The sequence below is a fragment of the Sceloporus occidentalis genome, unplaced genomic scaffold (genome assembly GCF_023333645.1).
Source record: "Sceloporus occidentalis isolate IW3139 unplaced genomic scaffold, rSceOcc1.0.p SCAF_12, whole genome shotgun sequence".
Lineage (NCBI taxonomy): Eukaryota > Metazoa > Chordata > Lepidosauria > Squamata > Phrynosomatidae > Sceloporus > Sceloporus occidentalis.
This window is the reverse complement of record NW_028316992.1, coordinates 23856206-23882693: the sequence shown is the minus strand read 5'-3', so window position 1 is coordinate 23882693 and position 26488 is coordinate 23856206. Positions and strand designations below refer to the sequence as shown.

The window sequence follows — 26488 nt, the reverse complement described above, 5'->3', positions numbered from 1 at the left end:
ATAGAATTTGCATGACGGCTGCATGAAGGATAATGTTGCTTTTCCAGTTTGGGGGGAAGGGGAGGCTTTTTCAGCACAATCCATTCCTGAAATCTGATGCCTTCCCAAATCTGCTTTCTTTCTCTTTCTTCCTGACCTGCCCTCTTGCTGGTTTAAACAACTTAATTTCCTTTTGCTGCCATAGCAACACAGAAACAACCTCAGAGCACAGTAAGCATGGTGGTGGCAGATTTCACAGATTTCTTGGGCCAACCAGAATGGAAGAAACAAGGTAGATGCTAAAAAACATAATAACCAGCAGAGGAAATAACAGAGGACCAAACTTCTATGCAGTCGTTTTGATGCTTCTGTTCATACTTTTAATCCAAAACAAAATTATAGACTGATGTCTGGTTTAAAGAGCCACTCTTAACAGCATTATCTAGCTTTATGGTCAGAACTCAGAAAGGGATATCATAAAATGGAGTAAACTAACCTTTTTGGAAGCACATGGAAAGCCCACTGAATCGGTGCATGTACTAGTTGGACAATGTCCAGTCTGTCTTTGTTAAGTCGTGGTACTGGGCAGGTGATCAGAAAGAAACAAGAGAAGCTGGAGGTACATTTTGATCCTGAGGTGAGTTATAATTTTAAAAGTTATCATGTGGCAGCTTAATTACGAATGTAGAGATCACAGCAAAATTATTTTTCTATCTATACACCCTTTTGAATATGAAAGTAGTTTGCAACTTTAACCAGTACCTTAACCCCATTGTCTTACAGATTCCTTTGAGAATCTGATGAAAGCTATGGACCCTTCCGCAGAAAAATTATTGTTGTGTGTCTTCAACCCATTTCTGACTCCTGTTAACCTATCATGGGGGTTTCTGAGGCTGAGAGTGTGTGCCTTGCCCAGGGTCACCCAGTCAGTTTCTATGGCTGAGCGGGGAATCAAACCCTGGTCTCCAGGATCATAGGAGATTTTCAGGTGGCAAAAAGAACTGGGAATAAAAGGCAAAATCCTTGCATCATTGCGCGATCACGCTGAAGATTTTCAGACAATGCCCACTTGGCCCACATACAGGGGATCCCGGACCTCTTCTATGACGTGCAGTCGCGCCGCTACTACATGTCGGTGCCGGAGGACAGAGCCCTGAGGGAGTTCACCAGGCTGAACCCCCACCCCGTAGACCAAGCCGACCCGGCCAGATCGGTTCCCACCGTGTCGGTCTACGAGAGGTCATCATCGCCGTCCCGTAGACGCGAGAAGTCGCCGTCTCCACTCCGTACTCGTGAGAGGTCGCCGTCCTCATCCCGCAGACGCTCCCGATCGTCAGTGGACTTCGCCCGCCTGAGATCCCAGGTCAGGGTGACGGACCCCCTCTCCTCCGACCTGGATTCTGAAGACGAACCGCTGCCACCTTCGGAGGCACCCTCGGACGAGGATGTCCTCTCAGGTTCGGCCTCCCCTCAGAGGATGCACAACCCAGGGCCGTCTTCGCCGTCGGACGACATCAGGGCCTTCACAGAGCACGTGGTCAGGATGTCACGGGCCCTTGACATCGAGCTCGCAGCCGCGGGGGACGACGCAGAGGACCCGGTAGAGCGTAGGGTGCATGGACGGGTCCCCACTCCGCCATGCCTTCCTCTCCTTCCCTCTCTCCAGACCATCGTCAAAAGGTCCTGGGATGCTCCGGCCGCCCTATCGGCACCCTCCCGCAAGGTCCAATCCCTCTATAGGGTCGCCCCGGCGAGTTGCTCCTGGTTGGCAGAACACCCCAGACCAAACTCGGCCATTGTGGAGGGAGCCCAGCACAGCTTCGTTCCGAAGCAGGCTACTTCCCCTGTCGACAAAGAGGCAAAGAAAATTGATGGACTGGCAAAAAAGGCTTACTCGGCTTCGGCTCTTGGGGTCAAGGCCGCCAACTACACCGCCTGCATGGGGGCCTACATCCAAACCCTCATGGAACGGATCTCTCCCATGGTTCCGGACGTCCCAGATGACATCCAGAGGCAGCTGGTGGAGATCAGAGACGAGGCGCACTCCATCGGAAGCTGGCTAATCACCACTTCCAGGAACATGGCGGACTGCTCCGGGAGGTCCATGTCAGCTGCCATGGCTCTTCGGCGCCACGCGTGGCTCAGGGCCTCCGACCTCAACCCGACGGTTAGAGCGGCCATTGAGGACATGCCGCTCGACGGGACCAGCCTCTTCCACGCCGAGACCGACGACCGCCTGAACCGCAAGTTCAGGATGAAGGCGGCGGCGAAGAAGCACGGCATGTCCTCAGCACCGGCTTCTCCGTTCCGGAAGCGACAGCGCCCGTGGCAGCCGCAAGGTCAGTCACAAGGGACCTTCTCCCGGGACCGACAGCCCCAGCACCAAGGCTCTCAGAGACAGCGCTTCCCTTCGCAGTCTTCCTCCTCCTCTGGCCGTCGCACCTTCCCGCCTCGGTACCGCAAGTCCCGCCGGCAGGATACCGACCAGGGGAAGAAGAGAGCCTGAAGGGACGCAGCGCGCTTCGTCTCCCCTTCACCCCTCTTCTTTTTGGACATCTTGAGGCCCTATGTTAACGCCTGGGCTTCTATAACATCGGACTCGTGGGTTCTTAACATCGTCCGTAGGGGTTATGCCCTCGAGTTCCAAGAGCTCCCTCCAACTGGAGCCTTCATGTCCACTCCCCCCTCGGACACCCTTCTCGACGAAGTGCGCACCTTGCTTTGTAAGGGGGCAATCTCCCCTTTGCCGCCCGACCAACATCCTCGGGCCTTTTTCTCCAGGTACTTCACCGTACCTAAAGCAGATGGTGGCGTTAGGCCCATCCTGGACTTGAGACAAGTGAACTTCTTTTTGAACTACCGTCGCTTCCGAATGGTAACCTTGGCCTCCATTCTGCCTCTCCTCCACCAGGGCCTGTGGTTCGCGACTGTCGACCTGAAGGACGCCTATTTCCACATCGGGATCCGAGAATCCCACCGGAGATTCCTCGCCTTCGCTGTCGGCTCCGACTCGTACCACTACAACGTGCTCCCGTTCGGCTTGGCCACGGCCCCACGAGTCTTCACGAAGTGCATGGCACCGGTGGTGGCATACCTTCATCAGAAGGGCTTCTTGGTTTTTCCCTACCTGGACGACTGGCTGTTTGCAGCCGAATCCCAGGAAGAGCTACATGAGGCAGTCTCATTCGCCTTGCACCTCTTCGATTCCCTCGGGCTGGTGGTCAACAAGGAAAAGTCCCACTTCACGCCGACCAGACAGGTCAAGTTCATCGGGGCCATCCTCGACTCCGACAACTGCCTAGCCTTCCTTCCTCCGGACCGGTTTCAGGCCCTGGCTACGTCCCTCAGGCCGTGCATCTCACACAGAAGGATAAGAGCCAGAGACGTCCAAGTCGCCCTGGGCCACATGGCATCGACGACATTCGTCACCCCCTGGGCGAGACTGCGTCTTCGTCCTCTCCAATCCTGGTTCCTCTCCGTCTTCTTTCCGTTGGAGGACCCACCTTCAAAGTGGCTCACGGTACCCAGACCTATAGCCGCTTCCCTCAGATGGTGGCTAGACGGCTCCAACGTCTGCGCCGGGATGCCTTTCCATCAGCCCCAGACACAGCTGACGCTGACAACCGATGCATCCCTGGAGGGATGGGGCGCCCACCTGCTTGACCTTGTCGTCAAGGACAGGTGGTCCGCACAAGACAAGCTCCTCCACATCAACGCTTTGGAGATGCTCGCAGTGGAGAAGGCTTTGAGGGCATTCGAGTTTGCTGTCTCAGGAAGAGTGGTCCTCCTGAGGACGGACAACACCACAGTGATGTACTACATCAACAAGCAAGGTGGTACCAGGTCCAGGACCCTGCTCGACCTCACGCTTCGCATCTGGGATTGGTGCATCCAAAGACGTGTCCTCCTCCAGGCGATTCACCTTCCCGGAGAGGACAACGAGCTGGCAGACCGCCTCAGCAGATCTCCATCGGTGTGCCACGAGTGGAGGCTCCATCCCGAGACGGTCCGCGACCTCTTCGATCGGTGGGGAACCCCCCGGATCGACCTCTTCGCGACCAGCTGGAACAGCCACTGTCCCCAGTTCTGCTCCAGGAAGCGATTCGACGGATCCCTTGGAGACGCATTCGCTTTCCTTTGGACGGGGGAGCTCCTCTACGCCTTCCCTCCGTTCCCTCTTATCGTCAGGGTGGTGTCCAAAATGACAATGGACCGCTCGCAGGCGATCCTGATCACCCCGTGGTGGCCGAGACAACCGTGGTTCTCATCCCTTCTCCACCTCTCCGGGAGATGCTTCCTCCGCCTCGACCCCCGTCCGGACCTGCTGTCGATCCAGGACGGACGAATTCTCCACCCGGACATCGAGAGCCTGCCGCTGGTGGCCTGGAAGATCCGGCCCTGACCGCCTTGCCTGAATCGGTTAGGACGGTGATCCTGGCTGCCAGAAAACCTTCCACCCAGCGTTCTTATGCCCTGAAATGGAGGAGATTTTGCCTCTTCCTTGACCAGAAGGGCTTGTCTCCTGCACAGGTTTCCACTCCAGTGGTGCTGGAGTTTTTGATGGCGCTTTTGGAGGAAGGGCTGTCCCTCACATCCATCAAAGGCTACCTTTCTGCCATTTGTGCTAAATATCAGTTCGGGGGGAGGGTGTCTTTCTTTAAGGATCCCTTGGTGAAGGGCTTTCTGAAGGGTTGTGCCAACCTATATCCTCCTGTGTCGGTACCAACACCGGCTTGGAGTTTGGAGTCAGTACTGTCCGCTCTCCAATCCAAGCCCTTTGAACCCATGGCCACAGCGGACTTGAGACTGTTGACTTGGAAAACCGCTTTCCTTGTGGCCATCACCTCTGCCCGTTGTGCGGGCGAACTCTGTGCCTTACGGAGGGACCAACCATTCCTGAGGTTCCACAAGGACAAGGTGGTCCTCCGTATGGACATCACCTTCTTGCCAAAGGTGGTGTCTGCTTTCCACATGTGCCAGGACATTGTGTTGCCCACTCTAGCATCCGATCCGACGTCGGATGAGGAGCGACGCCTGCACTCCCTTGATGTCAGGAGGGCGCTGGCGTTTTACCTGGACAGAACTGCTGCCTCCAGCCGGTCCGAGAGACTCTTTCAATGCTACTCGGAACCGAAGAAGGGGTTGCCCGTGTCTACGCAGAGGTTCTCCAAATGGGTGGCTAGTACCATCCACCTCTGCTATGAACTGCTGGGCAAACCTCTCCCTGGCAGGGTTCGGTCACATTCCACAAGAGCTGTGGCGGCATCCTCAGCATTCCTGTCTGGGATTCCTTTGGAGGATGTCTGTAAGGCTGCTGTCTGGTCCCAACCCCTCACCTTTATTAAGCATTACAGGTTGGACACCAGGGCTATCCGAGACGCAGCTTTCAGGAGGGCTGTGTTGGTCTCAGGGTTGCATTGATTGCACTACTGATATATTTGTGTTATACAGTTTACACTGTTTATACTGTTGAATGTTGATTTGCACAAGTCTTATGGGATCGGTCTTGCATGACCTCTGTTCCCTTCTCAGGTTCAGCAAACTTATTGCTATTTTATCTGTGCATGAACAAAAGACTGACTCTTTATGGTTCAGGGTGTTTATTTGTAATAAATAGACCTTTGGTTTACCATAGCTTTGGTCTCAGGACACTCCCTCCGCCGCATACCTTAGCTTGTCAGTCTAAACCCATTTGTATGATTCGCAGAGACCACGAAGAAGAAGGACAGGTTGCTTACCTGTAACGGTATTTCTTCGAGTGGTCATCTGCGAATACATACAAATCCCACCCGTCCATCCCCTCAGTGTCCTGCTCTCATTGGCTCTCTTCCTTCGCCTGCTTGGCGGAAAAATTGCGGAACTGGGGAAAAGAGCGGGAAGGCAGGGGCCTTATAACGGGTGGGCGGAGTTACCGCCAAAAAGTTTCAATATGTTGCAGAGTAAACTCTGCCCAGTGATTCCAGTAGGTTCCAAACAGCACTGCGCAGGCGCAGTGAAACCCATTTGTATGTATTCGCAGATGACCACTCGAAGAAATACCGTTACAGGTAAGCAACCTGTCCTTGTCTCCTCTAATCCTCCATGGTGTCAAGCAGACATAAAACATTCATTCCCATCAAAAGAACAGAGAAAAGGAAACCAAGACCAACTGAAACAATTCAGATATTGTACCTTACATGAAAGTCTTTCTGTTACATCGTTTTTAGAAATAATTTTGAGGGAGTAAATGTATGAACACCTTGTCTTAAATATTTTATTCATCCAATTCTGACAATTGGAATATTGGAAGGCTGGCAGTCCAAGGACCAAGTGCCACATGATGGGGTGAGCTCCTATCACTAGTCCCTGCTACTGCCAACCTAGCAATTCAAAAGCATGCAAATGCAAGTAGATAAATAGGTACCACTTTGGTGGGAAGGTAACAGTGTTTGGTGTTGTCATGCTGGCCAAATGACCTCCAGAATAGTCCTCAGACAACACTGGCTCTTTGGCTTAGTAATGGAGATGAGCACCACCCCCTACAGTCAGTTACAACTAGACATTCATGTCAAGGGACTGACTACCTTTACCTTTTACCGATTGGAATATATTTCAAGATCCAATTTTTCCATCTTTTCCCATTTTAAATTTTTTAAAAAGGCTTTTTTAAAAACAGAAAAAATGTGTCCCCTATTTTTTCTAGGTTTTTTTCACAGGTTGTCGCATTCCTAGGCTGGTCTCACATCCATCCTTTCTTTTTGGCAGTAAATATGTTTGGTCCTATAGGAAGAGGAAATAAAATATTACTGTATTTTTGCAAGTGCATTGATGTGGCCTGGTGGGCTCCACATTTTGTTTCACCTCATGCAATAAAATTGCATGGACTAGCTCTGAATCATAACTGTTGAGATACAAAGAGACAGTCCCAAAGAGAAGTTGTTGCATTCTCTATGACATCTGCAATACAAATAACACATGGATGTGAGGATCTTGCTTAAGGGGCAGTGACATCACTAGATTTGGTTTCAGCTGGTGTGGGTGCCCAGAAAGGGCTGCTTGAGGTGGGCAGCAGTGGCAGTGCTTTTCTCAGATGAAACACTGAATGCCTGTACAGAGTCAGCACATGTGCCAAAGTTGGGAATGAATTTTCGCACACAGCTGTAGATGCACTAGAGGAGAGTTCTGCAGCATAGAGAGTACATGTGAATGGAAAGGCTTCTGTTTATGTGTACATTGTATTAATAAGTTTTTGAAATGTTAGTGTTTGGTTTCTGCAGGATTCTACTGTATCCTTTCCTTTGGAAGCCTAAATTATGTTTCTAAATACAGTGGACCCTTGTTATACGCTGGAGTTTGGTTCCAAGATCCCCCGTGGACAACAAAATCTGTGGATGCTCAAGTCCCATTAAATATATTGACATAGCAAAATGATGTCCCTTATAAAAAATGGAAAATCAAGGTTTGATATTTGAAATTTATACTTGTTTTGAACATTTCCAAATCATGGATGCTTGAATCCGTATATAAAAAATCCATGTAGAAGAAGGGCCAACTGTACTCACTTGCAATGCTAGGAATTTGGATACTGAAGGAAAATGGCATGCAAGGGGAAAGAATTGTTGTTTGGGGGGGGGGGGGGCAATATCCTAATCCCCTCTCCAGATATACTCCAGGTGACTGCCTACTCTTGCCACAGTGGATAGGAAAATGTATAGTTATCGAGAGCTTAGATCCTCTTTATGGTAGGCAAATTCTCATTGAGTTTATTGATTATTTGCTGCTAGATTTTCTTTTAAACCCACTGAAACCAGAAATGCCTACACAAATATCCTTGAGCAGAAATGTGTAAACTGGAACCTGGGAACAGACTGAATACAGAGAGAAACTAGCTGTGGTACCAAAGAAAATGGACAGGTCTCAGCATGCCTGCTATTACTCAAAGCACTTGAATCGTTTTCATAACAAGGCTGCGGTACATGCTAATAATAAAATACAATGGCATTCAGCTCAGCTAGAAACCAAGACCAATTTCGGTTTTGTCATTTTCTCTAAATTTCACATCTTGCTTCAGCGGAAAGGGCAGCAAGGGGAGCAGGGAGGGGGGAATGACTACAAAATGGTAGGAGAGGGGGAGAACTTTCCTACCACCAGTAAGTCACTAATGAGGCACATGAATCAGCAACTTCGTGCAACATCTTTCACCTTCCCAGCTATGTTTTACAGCTGCTTATGGATTCAGTTTGTATCTCACTGTATCTTAAGCCTCACATGGGAGATACATGTCAGTATAAATACTTTTAATCAAACAAAGCAAATCAAGGAGTATAACAGATTTAAACCAATGGCTGTTCTCTCAAATGTCTGCTCCAGCAGTTGGGTTGATGAAACTGTTTCACAGACTTCAGAAAATTTGTTTAGGTCACAGTGCAATGTGTGTGGGGGGAATGGCTTCCAGTAGAAGGCAGCTTGCTTCCTTTTCCCCTCCCTATTCTAATCATTGTATTATTTTTTAATGTTGTAAACCACCCTGAGTCCTAGTCTTAGGAGAAGGGCAGGATATAAATAAATATCATCATCATTAGTGCCCAATGAAAATAGCAGTATTCTCATTTTGCCCCCTTAAATTGTGAATAAAACAGTGCTGAAACAGCCTAAAGGCACCAGATCCCTTTTGATTGTGGAAGCAAAACAGGGTCAGCCCTGGTTAGTATTTGGATGGGAGAGTACCAATAAATGCCAGATGCTTCAGGTTAGATTTCAGAGGAAGGGACTGGCAAAACTACCCCTGAGTATTTCTTGCCTTCAAAAACCCTATGAAATTCATAGAGTAGCCATTAGTTCATAGTCAGCCTGAAGGCACATATGCACACAACAGTGTCATTCATCCCAGTTGTTGGTGGTACCTCCATTGTAGGTTATTGTGGGATTCCCTCACAATCCTTGTGCCTCCCCAAGTGGAAGAGAAGCAGCTGATGGACCTCTGCTGTACCACTGGGAGGGTAGATTCAAAACTGCAGTGGGACAGACAAAGCTTGTGGTTATCATATTCTCCAGCTACCAGGGATAAATTTAAATAATCCTCTGCCCTCCCACTTTTTCAGCTTATTTTTAAAGGTCCCAGTTTCTTTCTTTGACCCCCTTTGTCTGCAGCTTACTTCAGCTGCTGGAAACTAATTCAAATAGCAAAAGTAATTTGCACTCAGTTAATTCAGTAAGAAGAGAGGAGATGAGGCGGGTGGAATATTGCCCTTCCCAATAGGCTCAGGTGAAAGCAAACACCTATACTGTGTGTGCTTTCTTTATTAATAACTATCACCAGTTTGACTGCACTCAGATGTTGCTTGGCCACACGTGGCCGAGTTTTCATCTGTGAAAGATTGGAGGGCCAATGTGGTATAGTGGTTTGAGCATTGGACTATGACCCTAGAGACCAGGGTTCAAATCCCTGCTCAGCCGTGAGGGGCAATGGGACAGGAAAAGGAGAAAAGAAAACTCTCTGAACAAATCTTGCCAAGAAAACCCTGTGTTAGGTTCATCTTAGGATCAACTTAGAAAATTACTACATGCAGCTTTTAAAACATGGTTAGACCAGGAAAAAAGCAGCTTGGAGATATTTATTGCATGACAATGCCTCCGACCTGTAGCTGCTGCATCTCTTTTCATTGACAGGGGAAACCTATCAATGACTTCCCAATTACCCAAGTCCCCAAGTGCAAAACATTGCTGTGGGGCAGTTGCGATACTAGCAGTCACATAGTGTGAGTGTCCCCTCCGCTCCCCATCCCACCTCCCCCTCACTATTCCCAACCAACCTAATTCCCTATTTTTTTTGCTATTTTCTTTCTTTTTAAAACTCATAAACCCTTTTTAAAAGGGGTTTTAAAACCCTTTATTTAACTCATAGAAGCAGAATTTTGGGATTGCATGAAAAAAAGTGAAAATAAAAATAAAATAACTGAAAGGAATGTTGTTGAGGGCACAGGGCAAGGAGGCAGGGTTAAGGGAGAGTCAGGAAGAGAGTACGATGGGAGCAGCAGTCCCAGTCACGCAACTGACAAAATGTGTTGTGATGGCTGTTGTGAATGTGGCCTGTTTCGGTTTTTTAAAAAATGAATGCAATTGTAGTGAAACCAGGGCTCATTTGGAAACGCACACAACAGCAATATGATTTATCATCTCATTCTACAAGTCATGGGACTGAATGCCACTCCAATTTTTAAAAAATGGTTGGAAAAGCTTTATGAGTTCCCATTCCATTTTTAAGGTGTTTGTGGGGTCAGACTGAGCCAGAACAAAGGTGAATCTTCTTCTGAAAAGAGACGTCATGTGAATTTCCCAAGGTGTTCTTGTTTTGTCGTTAAATGATGTGTCCTCACTGTGAAAAACTAAAAGGACTATAAACATCTGCAGGAATAAAGTTCTCAGCTGTGAATTTAAATATTATTATTATTAGTTAGCTGGCACAGTACTGCATGTAATATGCTGTTGCTATTCCAAAACTAGGTTCCTCTTACTGTTAAGCAATCTCACAAATACAAGAGTGCTAAAGATCAAGTGACAACAGGTTTTGTTTTTGTTCAGTGTGACAGGAGACATTTTGTCTACATGGATTGTTTATTCTTGCATTATTAAGGCCTTTGGCACTTTCCCATTTCCAGATAAAACCCAGTTTCAAATGATTAAAAATGGTGGTAAAACAGTTAAGCAGAATAATTCACAGAAACCTTAAGAAGTTGGTTAAGCAGTCTGGTTTAAATTGGTTTTTTTTTAATTAAATAGAATCTCTTTACCAGCACTAAGTTTTTATGATTGTCATCAGCTTCAGAATAGGAAAGATGAAGCCTTAGACCTATATTGTAGCATTTGTTTTGTCAGGAAGTGTTTCATCTTTATTCATGTGTGTCAAAATTGGAGTGAAAATTGATAGAACGTTCCAAAAGTGATCAGAGGTTTTCTTCACCTGCAGTGTAGCAGCCATTGCTGCGGTTCTCCATATATAATTGCTGTAATGCAGTTTTTTGCAGTTTATATGTTGAAAATCTTTTGCTTACATCATTGTTTTTGTCATCACAATCTGTGTCATACGAGCTATGCTTATCTATCGGTTGTTTCTAAGTAATACTTTATTAATATTTTTGTTTTGTGGTTTATAGCCAAAGCAAAGAAAACATACCGGTACTTAGTTGTGCACCATTTTATTCCAGCTAAGGAGTTCAGTATGCATGTAAACAGGTTTGTGTACATGTATTAGCTTCTGGAAAATTATGTACATACTGAGGCATGTATCCAAATGAATGGGCAGTCTTGTTCCAGTGAGATATTAATTCTGGGGTGTAAATGGGCTTCTCCATCTGCCTTTTCCTTCAGTTAGTCATCAGTTTAACTCATTTTAATGCTCAGGTAGGACTAGAGGAGGAACAGTAATACAATCAATTCAAATGATGCTTTAGAACTGACATTCTTCGTGCAGTGTGTGCACTTAAAAATAATTACAAAGCTGCTTATAAATGTTTTTATGTAGATATATTCCTCCTCCAGCTTATTTTGAAAATGTAAATCTCTTTAAAGTGGTTATAAAGTGCTAAAAAGATTTACTGATTGCACAGGTGCTAGACGACAAACACTTTTTTTTAGAATGGGCTTTTGTTCCAGTTGAAATTTAACCACACTGAAAGCATTCATACTTTATTTTAGTTTTTAGTGCCTGCCCTGAGCCAGAAAAATATATGTTCTAAGTGCTAGGAATTTTTTTTTTAACTATAATTTCCAGAAAAGCTACTTCTCATTAGCCATGCTAGCTTGGAGATTCAGGGCATTGTAGTCCAAATACATTACTTTCCAAACTCTGATATATCGCGCTGAAGAATGTTAAATTAATTTCTGAATGCACCATTGTTCTTAAAATGTGAAGCTTGTCTTCATCCACAATATTCAGAAGAATTAGGAGAGGTTAAGATGCTTTTTGAGGCTGTTCGCACTAATCACTGCATTGTCCTCTTCTTCAGTTCAGTTTGCTGGATGGTCAGAGATGTTGTCACAGATCTATAGGGAAAAACTGATTAAAATTTGTCAATTGTCAGGTTTATTGAGTTGTATGTTTTAAGCTTTTTGACATTTTGTTGCCCATATTATAGCTACAGACAGATAAGAAAGAGATTGCTTGGCGGCCATATCTTCACTTCCTAAGTGAGCCATATCTCCGAACTGACAGACAGATGAGACCAGGCTATTCAGACAAGAGGTATCTTCTCAAACTCTCCCAGACCTGGGATCCAAGCATACTACAAAAGCTTCAGAATGCAGGTCAGTTTAGCTAGAAAGCAAGCCGAGAACAATACAGATATTTCTGAGGAAGGCTCTTTAGTACAGTTGTTGTTGGGGTTCTCTAGGCAATATTTGCTCAGAGGGGCTTTACCATCACCTTCCTCTGAGGCTGAGAGAGAGTGACTTGCCCAAGGTCATCTGTTGGGTTTCTGTGGCCAAGTGGAAATTCAAACCCATTGAGACATGGCAGTTAAAGCAGTGTCAAACTGCATTAATTCTGCAGTTTATAGATGCAGCCCCAGTCCAACACACAGACCATTAAACCCTGCTGGCTCAATTTGGGACATGCCAAAACGAAAGTGCTGTAAAAGCATTCCTTGAGGAATTGTTAAAAAAAATATCTTGTTTATGGAAGTAAAAGACACTTGTTATGTGGGTTAGAGTCTCAGTGGTTCCCACATGTTGTTCCTCTGGGAGTTTTTGACTTCAACTCCCAGGATTCTTGGTTATTGACCACAGTGACTGGGGCTTCTCGGAGCTGAAGTCCAAAACACCTGGAGGAGCAAAGTTTGGGAATCACTGGGTAAGACTTTGAGTTCATTGTTGCTTCCAAATCCATTGATATAGGAGCTTTTCATGTTGCTTTAAAAAAGAACACAGAATGGCATCCTGAAGACATCTGTAACTAAGCAGTGGTAAAACAATGCTCTGGGACCTATTGATTTTAAGAGCAAGTAGATAGGACACATACTGCTACATTTCTTCATGATTTCCTAGATCCAATGTCTGTCTGTTTTCTTAATGTGCTGTGTCCAGTCCAGTTGGTTAAAGTGGTAGAGTAAATGCAAAACACCCCAGATTTATTCCCCATCATATCCTTTTAGAACTGGGAAACGTGTGTGTGAGAGAACATGTGCATTGTGTGCCTTCAAGTTGTTTCTGAATTATGGAAACTCTAAGGCGAACCTATTGTGGGGTTTTCTGGCAAGATTTGTTCAGGGGAAGCTTTGCCAGTGCTTTCCCCTGAGGCTGAGAGCATGTGACTTGCCCAAGGTCACCCAGTGGGTTTCACAGCTAAGTTGGGAATCTAACACTGGTCTCCAGTCCCCTAGTCCTGCACTCAAACCACTAAGCCACTCTGAAACCCTGTGGAGCTGCTACCAGTCATTGTGTTTTATCCAATTAGTTTTCAAACTTTGGTCCTCCACATATGTTGAAATCTGCTCTCAAAAGACCTAGCTAGCATGGCCAGTGGTCCAGGATTCAGAGAAGCAAAATCCAAAACAACTGGAAGACCAAAGAAATCCCTGCTGTAAGAAAATGCCAAATCAACTGGACCAGTGTCCACATGCCACCTTTTTTGAAGTGCCTTATGTATACTTTGTTCATTGTAGGATATATTAAGGACCCCTTGTTGCTTCAGGAAGATTCACAAGATGACAGAAAGAAACAACAAGATCTGTCAGCTGTTCCACCAAAATATAATCTTCTTCATATTTTCTGCTCACCTTGCCCATATATACAGAGTAAGTTAAAAGAACAAATTAATACAAGTACTGTATAAAATAAATATATTTTAATATGGGATACTGACATGTATGATCTGATTTTGGTATCTGCCCAGAGGCTGGCTGTGGCTGGGAGTACTTTTTCTCACCTTTGACTAGGGTGCCAGCTGTGCCTATTACTGGTATAGTTGTGGTTTGTATGGATTGGTTCCATCTCATTTGGACTACTGTAATGTACTTTGTACAGATCTAGCACTGGGAGGTTTCATCAACTGTTGATGTGGCTGCTGTGGTAGATACTATAATTTGGGGGCTGAGATGTACTCGCCTCTTTATTGTATCATCTGTGTTGGCGACTAAGGACTTTACCACAGGACCTTCATTCTCACCACAATCATATTAATGAAGGGATGTGTGTACATACCGGATTGGGAGCCCTCCCTACATCATGTCCCTTCATTAGAACAAATGGTCTGTTGGAGGTAACGCATGCTATCTTCTGCCCTCATCCTTAACCCTACTTCCCTGCCCTATGCCCTTCCCAATGTGCCTTTTCTTTGTGTGAATGTGTATTTGTTTTTTTAAACACATTCTGGAATTCTGCTAATGCAGTTTAACAGTGGAATAGCAAAGGAGAGGGTGGAGAGGAAAACACCAGTCATTGACACCACATGACTGCACAATCCCGGAACTACCACAGGATAATTACTGCCCTGTGGACTAGCGCTATACCAGCACAATGGGGATCTTATTGATAGGTTTTTCCGTGGGTTAACCACACTTGGAGGACAAGGCACCAACCAGAGGGAAACATTTGTATGTGATAGGTATTGTCAAAGGCTCTATTATGGAACTTTTATGACACTTTAAAAGACATGTGTGGTAAAGCCCTAAGTGATCTTTGAGTGCAATATAAGTTGTTGAGGGCCTAAACAACTTGGAACTGGGCTTTGTAAGGGACACCTCTTCCCATGCTACCCCTTCTGTCTGTTAAGATCAGTTGTTGTGCCCTCTTGCTTTTGCCACAGCCTTCTGAGTTGTGGTCAGAGGCAACACCCAAGTGTACTTTCTCTGAGGCGACTGTGCCCTGCATGTGGGACTCCCTCCACGAAGAAATTAATATTTCCTTCAGCCTTTGCTCTGCCAACAACTGGAACATCTCGCTTTCTCACTTCTCCTCTTCATTTCAAAGGGACTTGATCCAGGAGAATTTCCCAGAAGAATGTGCTGAATATTAATTAGTAATAGAAGGAAGGTATTAAGATTTTCTGCCTCAGGTGCCTGTACATCCTGTTTTTAATATTCAGACTACCTTTGAGCCATTCCCCATCTCTGTGTGTGGATGCATGCATGAATGTTCTTCAGTCAGAACAGAAGATGAGGAAGAGTCCATTTAAACTGCATATACTTGCCTTCCAAGGGAAATTACCAGGATTTAAACAGACTGCCGAATTCTCTACACACTTAGTAGAGCTTGGGAAAGTTGTGGGTTTTTTTTGGGGGGGGGACTACAGTTCTCAGAATCATCCAGCTAGCATGGATTCTATGAGCTCTAGCCCACCGACCCATCTTTACGTTTTCAAGTGGTGTTTAGGAGTAATCAGCACTGAGCACAGTGATATTCAGTCTGTGCACACATGTGTAGGATTATATCGTACTTTTTCACTAAGCAAAGAGATCTTTTATATCCAACAGGCCTTGGTTCTTCATCTCTGAAGCAATATGAGAATAAAGTCAAGCTGCTGGAAAACTCTGAAGAAAAACATGTCAGAGGAAGAGCTCGAATTCCTTTAAGGATTTCAGTCAGAAAACTGAGCTTTCACCTGAGATGGCAGCAAACAAAGGAGACCACCAGGAGCCAGGATACAGCATACCAAGGGATCCCAGGGGTATTACAAGTTTCATTCCTATGAGCTAGTATTCTTCTGGCTTCAACAAGCTGGGAGATTTTCTGGTTTCCTTCAGATTCAAGACCATTCAGAATATTCTTGCAGCATTTGTTGAAAGTGGCTTGAATGGATGTGTCAGGACCACTGGCATGATTATATTTTAGTTATACAAGAAAACGTGGAAGTGGAGAGATAGACTTACCCATAGTTGCCACTGACATTTTTAAGGTAATATATTTGAAGTTCAGCCCAAAGATAATAAAATCACATTCATAGTTTTAGTACTCCTGGAACTATTAAGAAGTGAAGACAAGAATGCTCTCCATTCTGCAGGAGAGGCCAAAGAAAGTTTGCTGCCTGAGACAAAGTACAAAATAGTGCTCCATCTCTGTCCCATCTACAGCAGCTCAGTGGATTGGCAGCAGAAGCTCCCTTTTGCACTTGTAATGAGTCTGGTTAAGGGGCCTTGGGGTAAGAGTGGCATACACAGCTCTGACCTCCAGCAGAATGGGACAATCTGGGAATTAAAACAGGAATGGCCATAAGGTTGCCACTTTGCTGCTCCCAGTCTTCTCATTCTGCCTAATGTCTGGGGTAGCAGACTGGATTTGAAATGTTATGTATGATGAGCTTGGCTTAAATGAGTTAGGATGGCAAGCTTTGAAACTTCCCTTCACACTTCATATGGAAGGGGACTTCACTATCATTATCTCAGTATCATTAAGGGTAGCTCATTCAACTTAAATGTAAGAGCATTTTGAAGTTGAGCGTGGGGGATGGATGTATTAAATAATTTAGACAGGACTGGCTTTGTAGTTTGTAAGGCCTCTAACTCCTGTGAAAAGCAGGTGCTGGTTATGGCTTCTATACCTTGAAGAGCTGGGTGGGAGAGATATAAATTTATGTTGTGTTACTATGTGGCCTGATAAGTATGGACCTTGATAATATTTGGTGGGATGAGGCAGAGAAAGGAGTGAGAAAGTAGGCTGATGGCTAAAAGCATTGTCCATCCTCTAGCTCAGTGGGATGTTCTAACTGTGTTTATATTACATTTTTATATACAGTTTTATATGAGTGACTCTAACAATAAAAGCAGAAGAGTGGAGTAGATGGTGTAATATAGTAAGAATAAGAATGGTGTTTATTATTGTCACCACAGTCTTCCATAGCACATATATACAGACTTGGATGCCAAAAAATTCCCAGCAGTTTAGCATGTACTGTCAAAAAGAGGAAAATGCATCACTAAAATAGATTATAAAAGAGGATACAGATATGCATTAACAATTACATATCTTAATTTATATATGTGGATTGAAATTTAGAAATAATTACTCTTAAGCTAAATAGAAGTACAGCACCTGTCATCACAACAAAACAGAAGACGATTATATGTGGGCTTGCTCAGTCTGCCAGCACTTTCACACTATATAGTTATAACACTTTGATTCCCCTTTAATTGCTATGGCTGCATCCTCTGCAATCTTTCTGGGGTTTGTACTTTGATCATAGACACCAGAAGAGGATTCTTTGGCTGATAATTTAAACTGTCTTTTGACCAGAGAGCCATTGAAATAGGGAATACCTTGCAATGCATTTAGAGGATCTAGGGGCCTTTCCTGCCCTATTTTCCATCTCTGTCTCTTCTGGTTTGAAAGAAGGTTTGTGGGAGGAATAGAGTTAAAATGTGTGTGGTGTGAGAGTGGAATAGAGTTAAAATGGACAACTGTGCCCCTTGAGGTATCTTCAGGCACAGCTATCCACATTTAGGACTGAAACTAATTTTAGCAGATAGGAAATGGTGAGATTGGTGGGCCACATGTGGGTCATGGTCTGCACAATTCTTGACCCTGCTTTAAACAGAGTCCTAAATAAAGGCAACCATAGCATTTAATTTCATTTACATCCTTCCTTTCTCTCCTGGTGCTCACAACATCACTTTGAAAAGCAGATAAGAATTACAAGCACAACCATTTGTGAGATGAAAATACAGTTAAATAGATTACTGTTTCAAAACAAATACGAAATTGAAACCATTTAATAGGACAGTGGGGTTGGGGAAGAAAGCAAGCAAAAAAGGATCACACACTTTGTAAGCCCTTTTCTTAGCACCAGTCAGTTGCCAAAAGATTGCCTGTATAAAAGGGTCTGTGTCTGCTGGTGGAAGGGCAACGAGGGGGCCAACCTAGTTTCCCTTGGAAGGGAGTTTCACAGCCTGGGAAAGCCACCAAGAAGTCCCAAATCCAGACCATCAATTTAAACTATAGTGATTGCTACAGAGGTGAATAAAGCTGCACTCATTGAAATTTCCTCTCCATCACACAAAGTGACCCTTCCCTCCGTCTCTGGTCCCAGTGCCTTTCAGATCTTGCCAGCTCTTTGTCCTAATAAGATGTAGTCTCTGCCCACATAAAGGCAATAGTCTCTCCTTCACATAGGAGTAAGCAAGGTGAAATGACACTCATAGGCTGTGTGGTGTGTATGTGTGCCTAAGATTTGTCAGCATTTCAGAGTGGAACTATAAACTCAACAATTTAGGAAGCCTTCATTTATTTTTCAATGTCCTTTCTGGTAATCAGAAAAATGTGATATCCTTTGACAGCCGTTGTGCTTGACACCACTTGGTTCCACCTACTGGCATAAAACTGAAGTGCTGGCAAATAGAGCACTTTTTTCATGTTGTATAGTAATGGAAATAAGAGAGCCAGAGCGCTGGGCTATGACTCTGGAGATCAGGGTTTGATTCCTCATTCAAGTATAAAAACTCACTGGGTGAACTTGGGCAAGTCGCATACACTCAGCCTCAGAGGATGGCAAGAAACATGCCAAGAAAATCCTATGATAGGAGGCATACAACAACAACAAAAATGGAAACAATTGCCACACTGGTTTGAGATAAAATGAACACTTGTGATGGAAAACCCCTGCATAAAAATGATGACACACTGCTCTGCCATCAATTATTATTTAATTAATTAAACTCATAACAATGTGGTGCCCTTTAACTGTGACCAATGGAAATGTAATGTGGCCTGCGTTGCTTTCCCTAATGGAAGGGTTGATCATGGTGGTCTCTTCATAGGCCATAATACAGTTGACTCGAGGACTTGCCTGCATGGTCCAGCCACCAAAGACAGCCATGACATCCAGGACCAGCTCTACCATTACAGAAAATGAAGCAGCTGCCTCAGGGAGCTGATTTGACTGTTATACAAATACAGCAAATGGCTAGCTATTTAATTTGCCATTATACTGTTTTTACTGCCAGAGACAAGGAGAGATGCTTGAGGGATTGTGCCTGTGTGTGTGTGTGTGTGTTGTGGTGAAATAACTTTGTTTGGGCTGGGTATTGTACATCTTGACTTGAGTGGTCTGGGCATTTCATGTACTGCTCTGAGTCAAGCAAAAAATGTCTTGGTCTGATTTGAAGTGACAGAGGCGGGATACACACCGCCATTTAGTACGTATAGAATACGTACTAGGGTTAGGAAGGGGCGGTGCTTCCGCACCCCCCTAACCCTAGTACGTATTCTATACGTACAAGATGGCGGCGCCCCTTTCACATGGGCGCCGCCATCTTTGCGTATCGGACGCTGAGCGTCCGTACGCGTCGCGCCGCTTGTGACGTAGCGAGCGCGCCCCTGGCGCCTCGCTACGTCGCAAACGCGACGGTAAAAGAAGCTCCATTTTGGAGCTTCTTTTTCGGTCCGCGCGGGAGTCGGGCCGTCTGAAGGCTCCAGCTCCCCCGCGGACCTACTGGCGGCGGTGGCAGACCGCCACAAATCGGTGGTATGTACCCCGCCAGAGTAAGTGGCTAGGGAAAGGAAAGTAATTCTTGTGGAATCTATAAGATGCAGCAGAAACAGTTATTCAGAAACACATGTTCTGCTGTCTTCTAGGAGAGATGGGCAGTGGTTCACCAAGTTGAAGCAGCCACTAAGGAGGAACCAGACCACAGTGAAAGACCAAATCTCTCTGTCCGTTATCCAACTTTGGCAAATACTATTATTGACACTTCTGATCTATGGTGTGAGCAACCTCATGTGACTTTCTATGGAGGTTTTTTCCCTGGAAGAAAGATCTCTTACAGTGGTAAGAAAATACAGCTGTGTGTCAATTAAAAATAATTTGATTATTGTAATATCGCTGATGTTTTCTAATGAAACCAATAGTTTCTTCCAGTTAAAGCTTTAAAAGTTTTCCTAAGCAGGAGAAGTTAACTCCCTCTGTCCCTTCATCTATTGTTACAATTAAATCTCAGTGGAAAACTGAAGTGAAGTGAAATGAAACACATGGAACAAGTCACCTCCCTCATCCCAGTCAACTGCTGACCAATCACTGTCCCACACAATCAGCTGTGCAACTGGCCACTCGATCACACATGTGTTTGACCACCCATATGACACATCAGTGTGCCTAGTGACACATCGGCACAGCAGAATCATCGAGGCCCTCTGTACATATCTGCTTTCTTCCCTTCTCCCATGGTACTCTATTGGAGCCATGTTTGTTGATATTTCACCTCATGGATGGGTCGATGGTGCACCTAACCACTCACTGCCATGTACAATTGTTTTATAGGTGGGTGACAAAAAAAGCTGTGAGCAGAAATAGCACTGTTGGCTCACCAGCTCCTTCCCACATCTTTGCAGCGGAATGCAGTCCACTCACTAGTGCAATATGGCGCAGTGGTTAAATGCCAGTGTTGGAGCCATAAAGTTGTGAATTCAATTCCAGGCAGGGCTCCAAGGTTGACTCAGCCTTCCATCCTTTCATAAGTCCATAAAATGAGTACCCAGCTTGTTGGGGCCAATTAGCTCATAAATTGTAAACTTATTAGAGAGTGCTTAGTTCATTGATAAGTGGTATAGAAATGTACATGCTATTATTATTGCTAGTTCATAGTTTACAGCTTGATCTGGAGCAAACCAGGGGTTATTTTGCTCTGGTATCTTGTCCCAAGAGCACATCATCATTCTGATTTTCTCCCATTTTGGCCACATGCATCAATTAAGCAAATAGGGTTCAAACCAACTGAAACGCCTTCTTTTCATTTTTGCGGACAGCCCCTAGGTCTCCTCTACTGGATTTTGCTATCCATGGATGTGGGGAAAGTAGAAGGATAGGTAGCAAATCCTGACACAATGTTTGTCTCTTTCGAGGTTATGATAGCTTTCAGCTAGGTAGTATTTCTGACACCAGATTTACCACTTTGGTTTCAGTGAGACTTTGAGCACATCTAACTTGATTTGTATTACTGTTATTTGATCTCTCATCTCCAAACTTTTGACAGTTACCCAAAGACATCTGAAGAATACTGATGGAAGAAAAAGTGGGGCTCCTTCAGTGGATACAGGTTTGTTCCCTCCTATCCATCCAGGAGCAAGCTCAGAGAGAGGGGGAGTCACAAAGGAACATAAGAAGCAGGTGGGTGCATTTTCCCTTAATAGAACTGCAACTTTTCTAGTAAAGACAATAAATGATGGGGGGGGGGGGGGAGAAGCAAAAATTGGGGAGCATCTAGTGGAATCTGCTGAAGAAACAAATGACACATCTTAAGATGCTAAAAAGTTGCTTTGTTCATTGGTAGTAAAGCTGAAAATGTTTCAGTTCTCTGTCAGCCTGTGAGTGCTCTTAAGGCAGCCTTTCTCAACCTTTTTATCCTGGAGGAACCCTTGAAATAATTTTCAGGTTCAGAGAACCCCTGCATACAAATTATTAAATTTACAGCTAAAAAAAAAAAAGGTAATGCTTAGTATTTTTCAATCATGCTTTCTCACAGAATCCCTAGCGATCTGTAAAATGGAAAGCTTCATGACATCATTTCTTACAGGCTTCTCCTCCTAAGAAACTTGCAGCTAATAATCCGCAAACAATATACATGAGTAAAAGCAAAAAATCCTTTTATATAGCCTTGTGCAATTAAGTATCTTGGCCCAAGACATTTTTTGCCTGAGGCAAAGGACAAAATAACATCCATCCTGTCTAGAGAAGCTGGCTGGACTAAGAATTGAAAATTAGTTCAACACATGAAACAGGCTAGTATCTGTTGGCATACCTAAAATGGCAAGCTAGTTTTAGGGACTTGGGACAAGGCATTTTTAAAGTAACAGTTGTGTATCCAAATGGACACTTATTTCTAGCTTTTGGATGTCCAGTGGAGACAAATGGACACGTACAGTTGAATCAATGAACCAAGAATGCAGATTGTGGCCTGTTACAGACTGCCAAAATAAAGCTGCTTCGGGTCTCTTTGGAGGTATGCTATTTAAATGATGCATGGGTCCTAAGACTCTGGAGGTCGTGCCAAAGCCACACTCCATTCCTAAGCACCGGAGTGCAGCTTTGGTGCAGCTTCTGGATTCTTAGGATGCATGCATCATTTAAATAGCATACCTCCAAAGAGACCCGAAGCAGCTTTATTTTGGCAGTCTGTAACAGGCCTTAGTTTGGAAATTACACTGATTCATACTAGGACATAGTGTATGCAAATGGTACTAAAAACTGCATTTTCTCTCTGCTTTTTTAAAAATCATTTTATTTCAATCCAAATGTCAAAATTGTATAAAACAGAGAAGCTTCCACTCATGAACTATTTCAATGAAAAAGTGGAGACCCAGTAGCAGTTTCTTTGGAAAAGCCTTGCTTTGGGGCAGGTTTTGTAGCATACCAAGCTCTATTGTCCCACAGAGGGAAATAGTTAGGGGGCTTCTACTGCCCTTTCCCCCAGCACCTCCCTCTTAAAACATTCCTCTCATTTCCCAGTAGTAGAGTCAATCCTATTAAGTATGGCCTAAGGCTGCTGCCATCCCATGTCTGTTGGACTCGCTTCTGAGTAATTATGCAACGAATCAGATGCACATCCTACTGAAGTCAAAGGCAAGTAAGTGTGACTAATTGGGCACTATATTGTACTCTGACTGTTCTCATCCTGCTATAAATACAAACATTGATTCTCCTGTACATTATTTCAAAGTGGGTGTAACTCCTCAGAAGAACAAAAGCCTCACAGTTTTTAGAACCAGAATTTTATTGGGAACTCTGCCCACCTGGAGTGCCGATTCCTCACAGAGCAGAATAAGACTTTTGAGGAAATTATTTATGGAGTATAAAGGGTGGCTTTAATCCACTTGGAGTCATTTGAAATGGGTGGCGTCAAAAATGTCAAGGATGGGTGGTGTCAAATAAAGTTTCTTGAAGCTTTGTTTTTCTTCCAGGTGCCAGAGATTTTCAGGTTGCCTCAGATATCTGAAGATTCACCCAGGGCTCCTTGGAAAAAAACTACATGCAGTGAACTCTCAAAAGAGCTTGTTGTCCTTCCATTGCTGGTTCATTTGGGAAGGGAGACCCAAACTAAAGTGAAAAAGCTAAAAGGTACGACTGTGTACCGTGGATGAACAGTTGCAGTACAGTGATTTAGTAAAAGGGTACTCTCCAATTCTGGCCAGTAACAGTTTACCATCTGTCCCTATCATCTGCTTTAAAAACTTGCATTGAGTCGGCTTGTTTTAATTGGCCTACACCCAACTAAGTTAGAAAATATGCATGCATCAAAGGCAGTCTCTGTGTTCACTTCAAAAGGTTCTCCCTCCCTCCATCTTGTCAAAACAGAAACAGTGTTCTACTTGGTGTAAGACAAAAGCACGCTCAATGTGATGAGGGGGCGCTTGCTCTAGGTCTTCCACAGTGTCCTGAATATGTCTTTATCTTTTGGAGTTTAAATTGATCCCTTTCCAGAAATAACAATATTACATTAAGGTTGAATACCATCACTTGAATAGCCAGAAGAGTACCACTTACTCACATGAAACAAAAGTATAAAGAGGCTCAGCAGAATAAAATGAAATAAATGTTAATCCTCCTTGTGGAGAAGACCTAAAACAGCCCAACAAAGACTGACCATGCTGTAGTAGCTATGGAGTGCTGAGGCTGAAAAATGGAAGAACAGCTGAAAAGGGGGGATGCAATGAAGGACCATGGAGGAGAGCATGGATAGTTTACTGGAACAGTAACCAGAAGATGTCTACACTGCAAGGTCTGGTTGCCGGTCCCACTTGTTAATGTTTATTTTGTACTCCTAGTTCATAGTGGCTCGAGACAATGGCAGCCATGGTCTAACACAGTATTAGTCGAAGTGGTAGCTCCAGGACTGATGGCTGCACATGAATCATTGGCTGCATCTCTACTGCAGAAATAATCTAGTTTGATACCAGTTCAACTGTCATGGCTCCATGCTATGGAATTGTGAGAAATGTAGTTAGTTGGAGCACCAGAGAGGAGCTGTGGTGCTGCAACAAACTATCATTCCCAGAATTCCATAGCATGGAGTCATGACAGTTGAAGTGGTGTCAAACCAGATTATTTCTGCAGTATGGATGTAGCCGTTGTCTCCAGGTACCTCGAGAGTTTTCAAGAAAGAAAGCAGCAGTTGTACCCAGTGGGAACAAATCTAGTTGAAGTCCATGGCACATTAGAAGAAAAAAATACCGGTTCCACACAGCAGAGAATGTATGTGAAGGACAGACAAGTGGAAGAATAGCCTTTCAGATTTTAAGGCTGGGAACATGTGACACCTCTAATGCACAAAAGTTAGCCCTCTAAATGTTAGACAATTCCCAGCATTCCTGACCATTAGCTATAGTACTCCTCAATTCTGCTCATCATAGTGGCCAACAGAATGCCTCTGGGCACTCCCCAAGATAGACAGTACTATATAATAGGGAGAAAAAACTGAACAAAGCCCACTTTCTCTCTTTGAGATACAGTTTTATAAAATCCTGTTTTCTTCCCCCTTTTTAGTTATGGTCCTAGAACAATCCAAGCACTTTGGTGTTTCCTTACAGGGAAAGAGCTCCAGCCTCTTGATTTGGATTCTCCTGATCTACACCTTTTCAGCTCCATTCTACCTCTAATATGCCATCTAAATGAAGATAAAAGGGATGCTAGGTGAGCCCCCTCCCCCCAGGATTGCATATGCCACCACTGGAAAAGCTTTATCCTGAGTCAGTAACTGCTCACGTCTGCTAATCTGGGCTCCTAGAATAGCAGCTCACATGAAATTTAGTTTTTTAAAACAGGTTGGCATAAGTGATGGTGGTCAAACAAGTATCTGGGTTCTGAAGTTACACCTCCACCACTCAGCTCAGAGGCAGACTGGACACCAATCACATAGTGTAACAGGAACCATAATATGACCAGGCCATTTCTCATGGGCAGCCCTATGTGGCAACGCTGTTGAGTACAATCATTATATCCTGAAAGCAAGGGATGCAGAACAAATCTCATACTATCAGCCCAACAGCCAATGCAAGGTAAGGAACAGCAGGAATGGTAAAAGAGGCAGTTGCCAGTTGCAGTGGCCTAGATGGACCCTCCAGCATTTGTTATGTAAACCAAAGCCAGTGTTGCATACCAAATACTGTTAAATGTAACTAATGCATCCACTCCTCCTGTTCACACTATATGGCTTAAACATATGGTTCTGTGCATCCTGTATAACATGGACACAGGATAGTTTCTTTGGTCCCTAAATAAGGGGCTTTCCCTATAAAAAAACCGAGCTGTCCCAAACCCTAAATACAAGAAAAGCTTCCCCACTGTTTGTACATCACACATAATTTTATGGACCTCAATGTTGTTATATGGTTTCCTTCTAATCTAAAATCATCCCAAACAATTTTGGCTGGCTTTTTTCTGCACCTTCATTTGCTGTACAGCCTCTTTTGAAGTGCAGTGACAAGGACTATATACATTATTGCAAGTGGGACTGCACTACGGATAAATTCATTACAACTGCTTGAAAGTACTCTGAGAATTGTACTTGCCACCATTTGGAGAGATTCTTCTAGAGTTTTTTCACTATCTTTTTTTGTCTTAACTATTCTGAACAATTTAATGGAACATGCTCAATAACATTTCAGTATTAATTTAAGTAGTTTGGAAACTTGCAGGTGGCGGGGGTGATAATGCTGGCAGCACCAACCTTGATACCAGTCCAGTCTTGTAACTAAACCAGCTGCCAAACACCTGGTATATTTCAAGCAACCTCATGGTCAGAACTTCAAGGTGCAATGGCCTTCTTCTTAATGAAGCAAAGTGACTTGAGTCTGCTATCTGATGTAGCTAGCTTTTCTCACTGGCCTTGTCTTTTCTGCCTGCTTGCCTGGTGAAAGAGACTATGCTTATAGGATTTGATAAGGAAACTGTCCCTCTAAGAAAGATACAGATCATGACTATCCAAAAGTTGTTAACTTGCTATAATAAGCATGCTTGCAGAAAAGACACAGTCTCCAAGGCATAGAGACAAGAAGGCAAAGACAGAGACACAACTAGAAAAAAAAATACACTGTTGACTTTATAGCAAAAGTGTCCAGGCTTTTTTTTAATCATCCAAGGGATGAAAATTTTGCTTTCTCTCCATCCTCCCACTGTTGAGAGTGATGGTAACAATGACAAAAGAGCAGAATGTCTTTTTCATATCTTTTTGCTGCTCAGTTAGAAAGAACGTCAGGATTCCTGGGAAATGCAGAACAGAACAACTTAAGTGTTTCAGATATGACAAGCACAGACATCATTTTGGTAAACTACTGGCCAAGAAGCAGAAATGTGCTTACACAGTATACGTTGTACTAGGAAACTTGCAATTAAAAAAAGGAACCCTTTTTATTCATAATCAGCTCGTAAATCTATTTTTGGTTACAGCAGCCACCTTTTGGAAAGTGTGAACAAAAATAAACCAATAAATAGATTTTTAGCTAGCAATGTTATGAAAAAGATTATGCAAATGAGCAGAATATTACACAGTCTAGACATGTAAGCTTCCTCACACAACCACCTTGATCAGGAAAGCTACTTTGAAGGCTACTATGG

The 26488-nt window shown here is 44.2% G+C and overlaps 1 protein-coding gene across 2 annotated transcripts; it reads left to right on the top strand.

Moving 5' to 3' along the window:
• Positions 1-212: 212 nt before the first annotated feature.
• Positions 213-26343, top strand: LOC149305394 (uncharacterized protein KIAA2012 homolog). Of its 2 annotated transcripts, XM_089478093.1 has the most exons (9): positions 213-616; positions 12093-12261; positions 13617-13748; positions 15426-15619; positions 19519-19711; positions 20913-21046; positions 22837-22993; positions 24463-24565; positions 26114-26188. In XM_089478093.1, exons 1-9 carry the CDS (start codon positions 530-532, stop codon positions 26115-26117), a joined length of 1173 nt encoding a protein of 390 aa, XP_089334219.1. In that variant the 5' UTR covers positions 213-529; the 3' UTR covers positions 26118-26188. The 2 variants fall into 2 exon arrangements, with proteins under 2 accessions (XP_089334219.1, XP_089334218.1); XM_089478092.1 differs by lacking the exon at positions 24463-24565 and having other exon boundaries at positions 26114-26343.
• Positions 26344-26488: the final 145 nt, after the last annotated feature.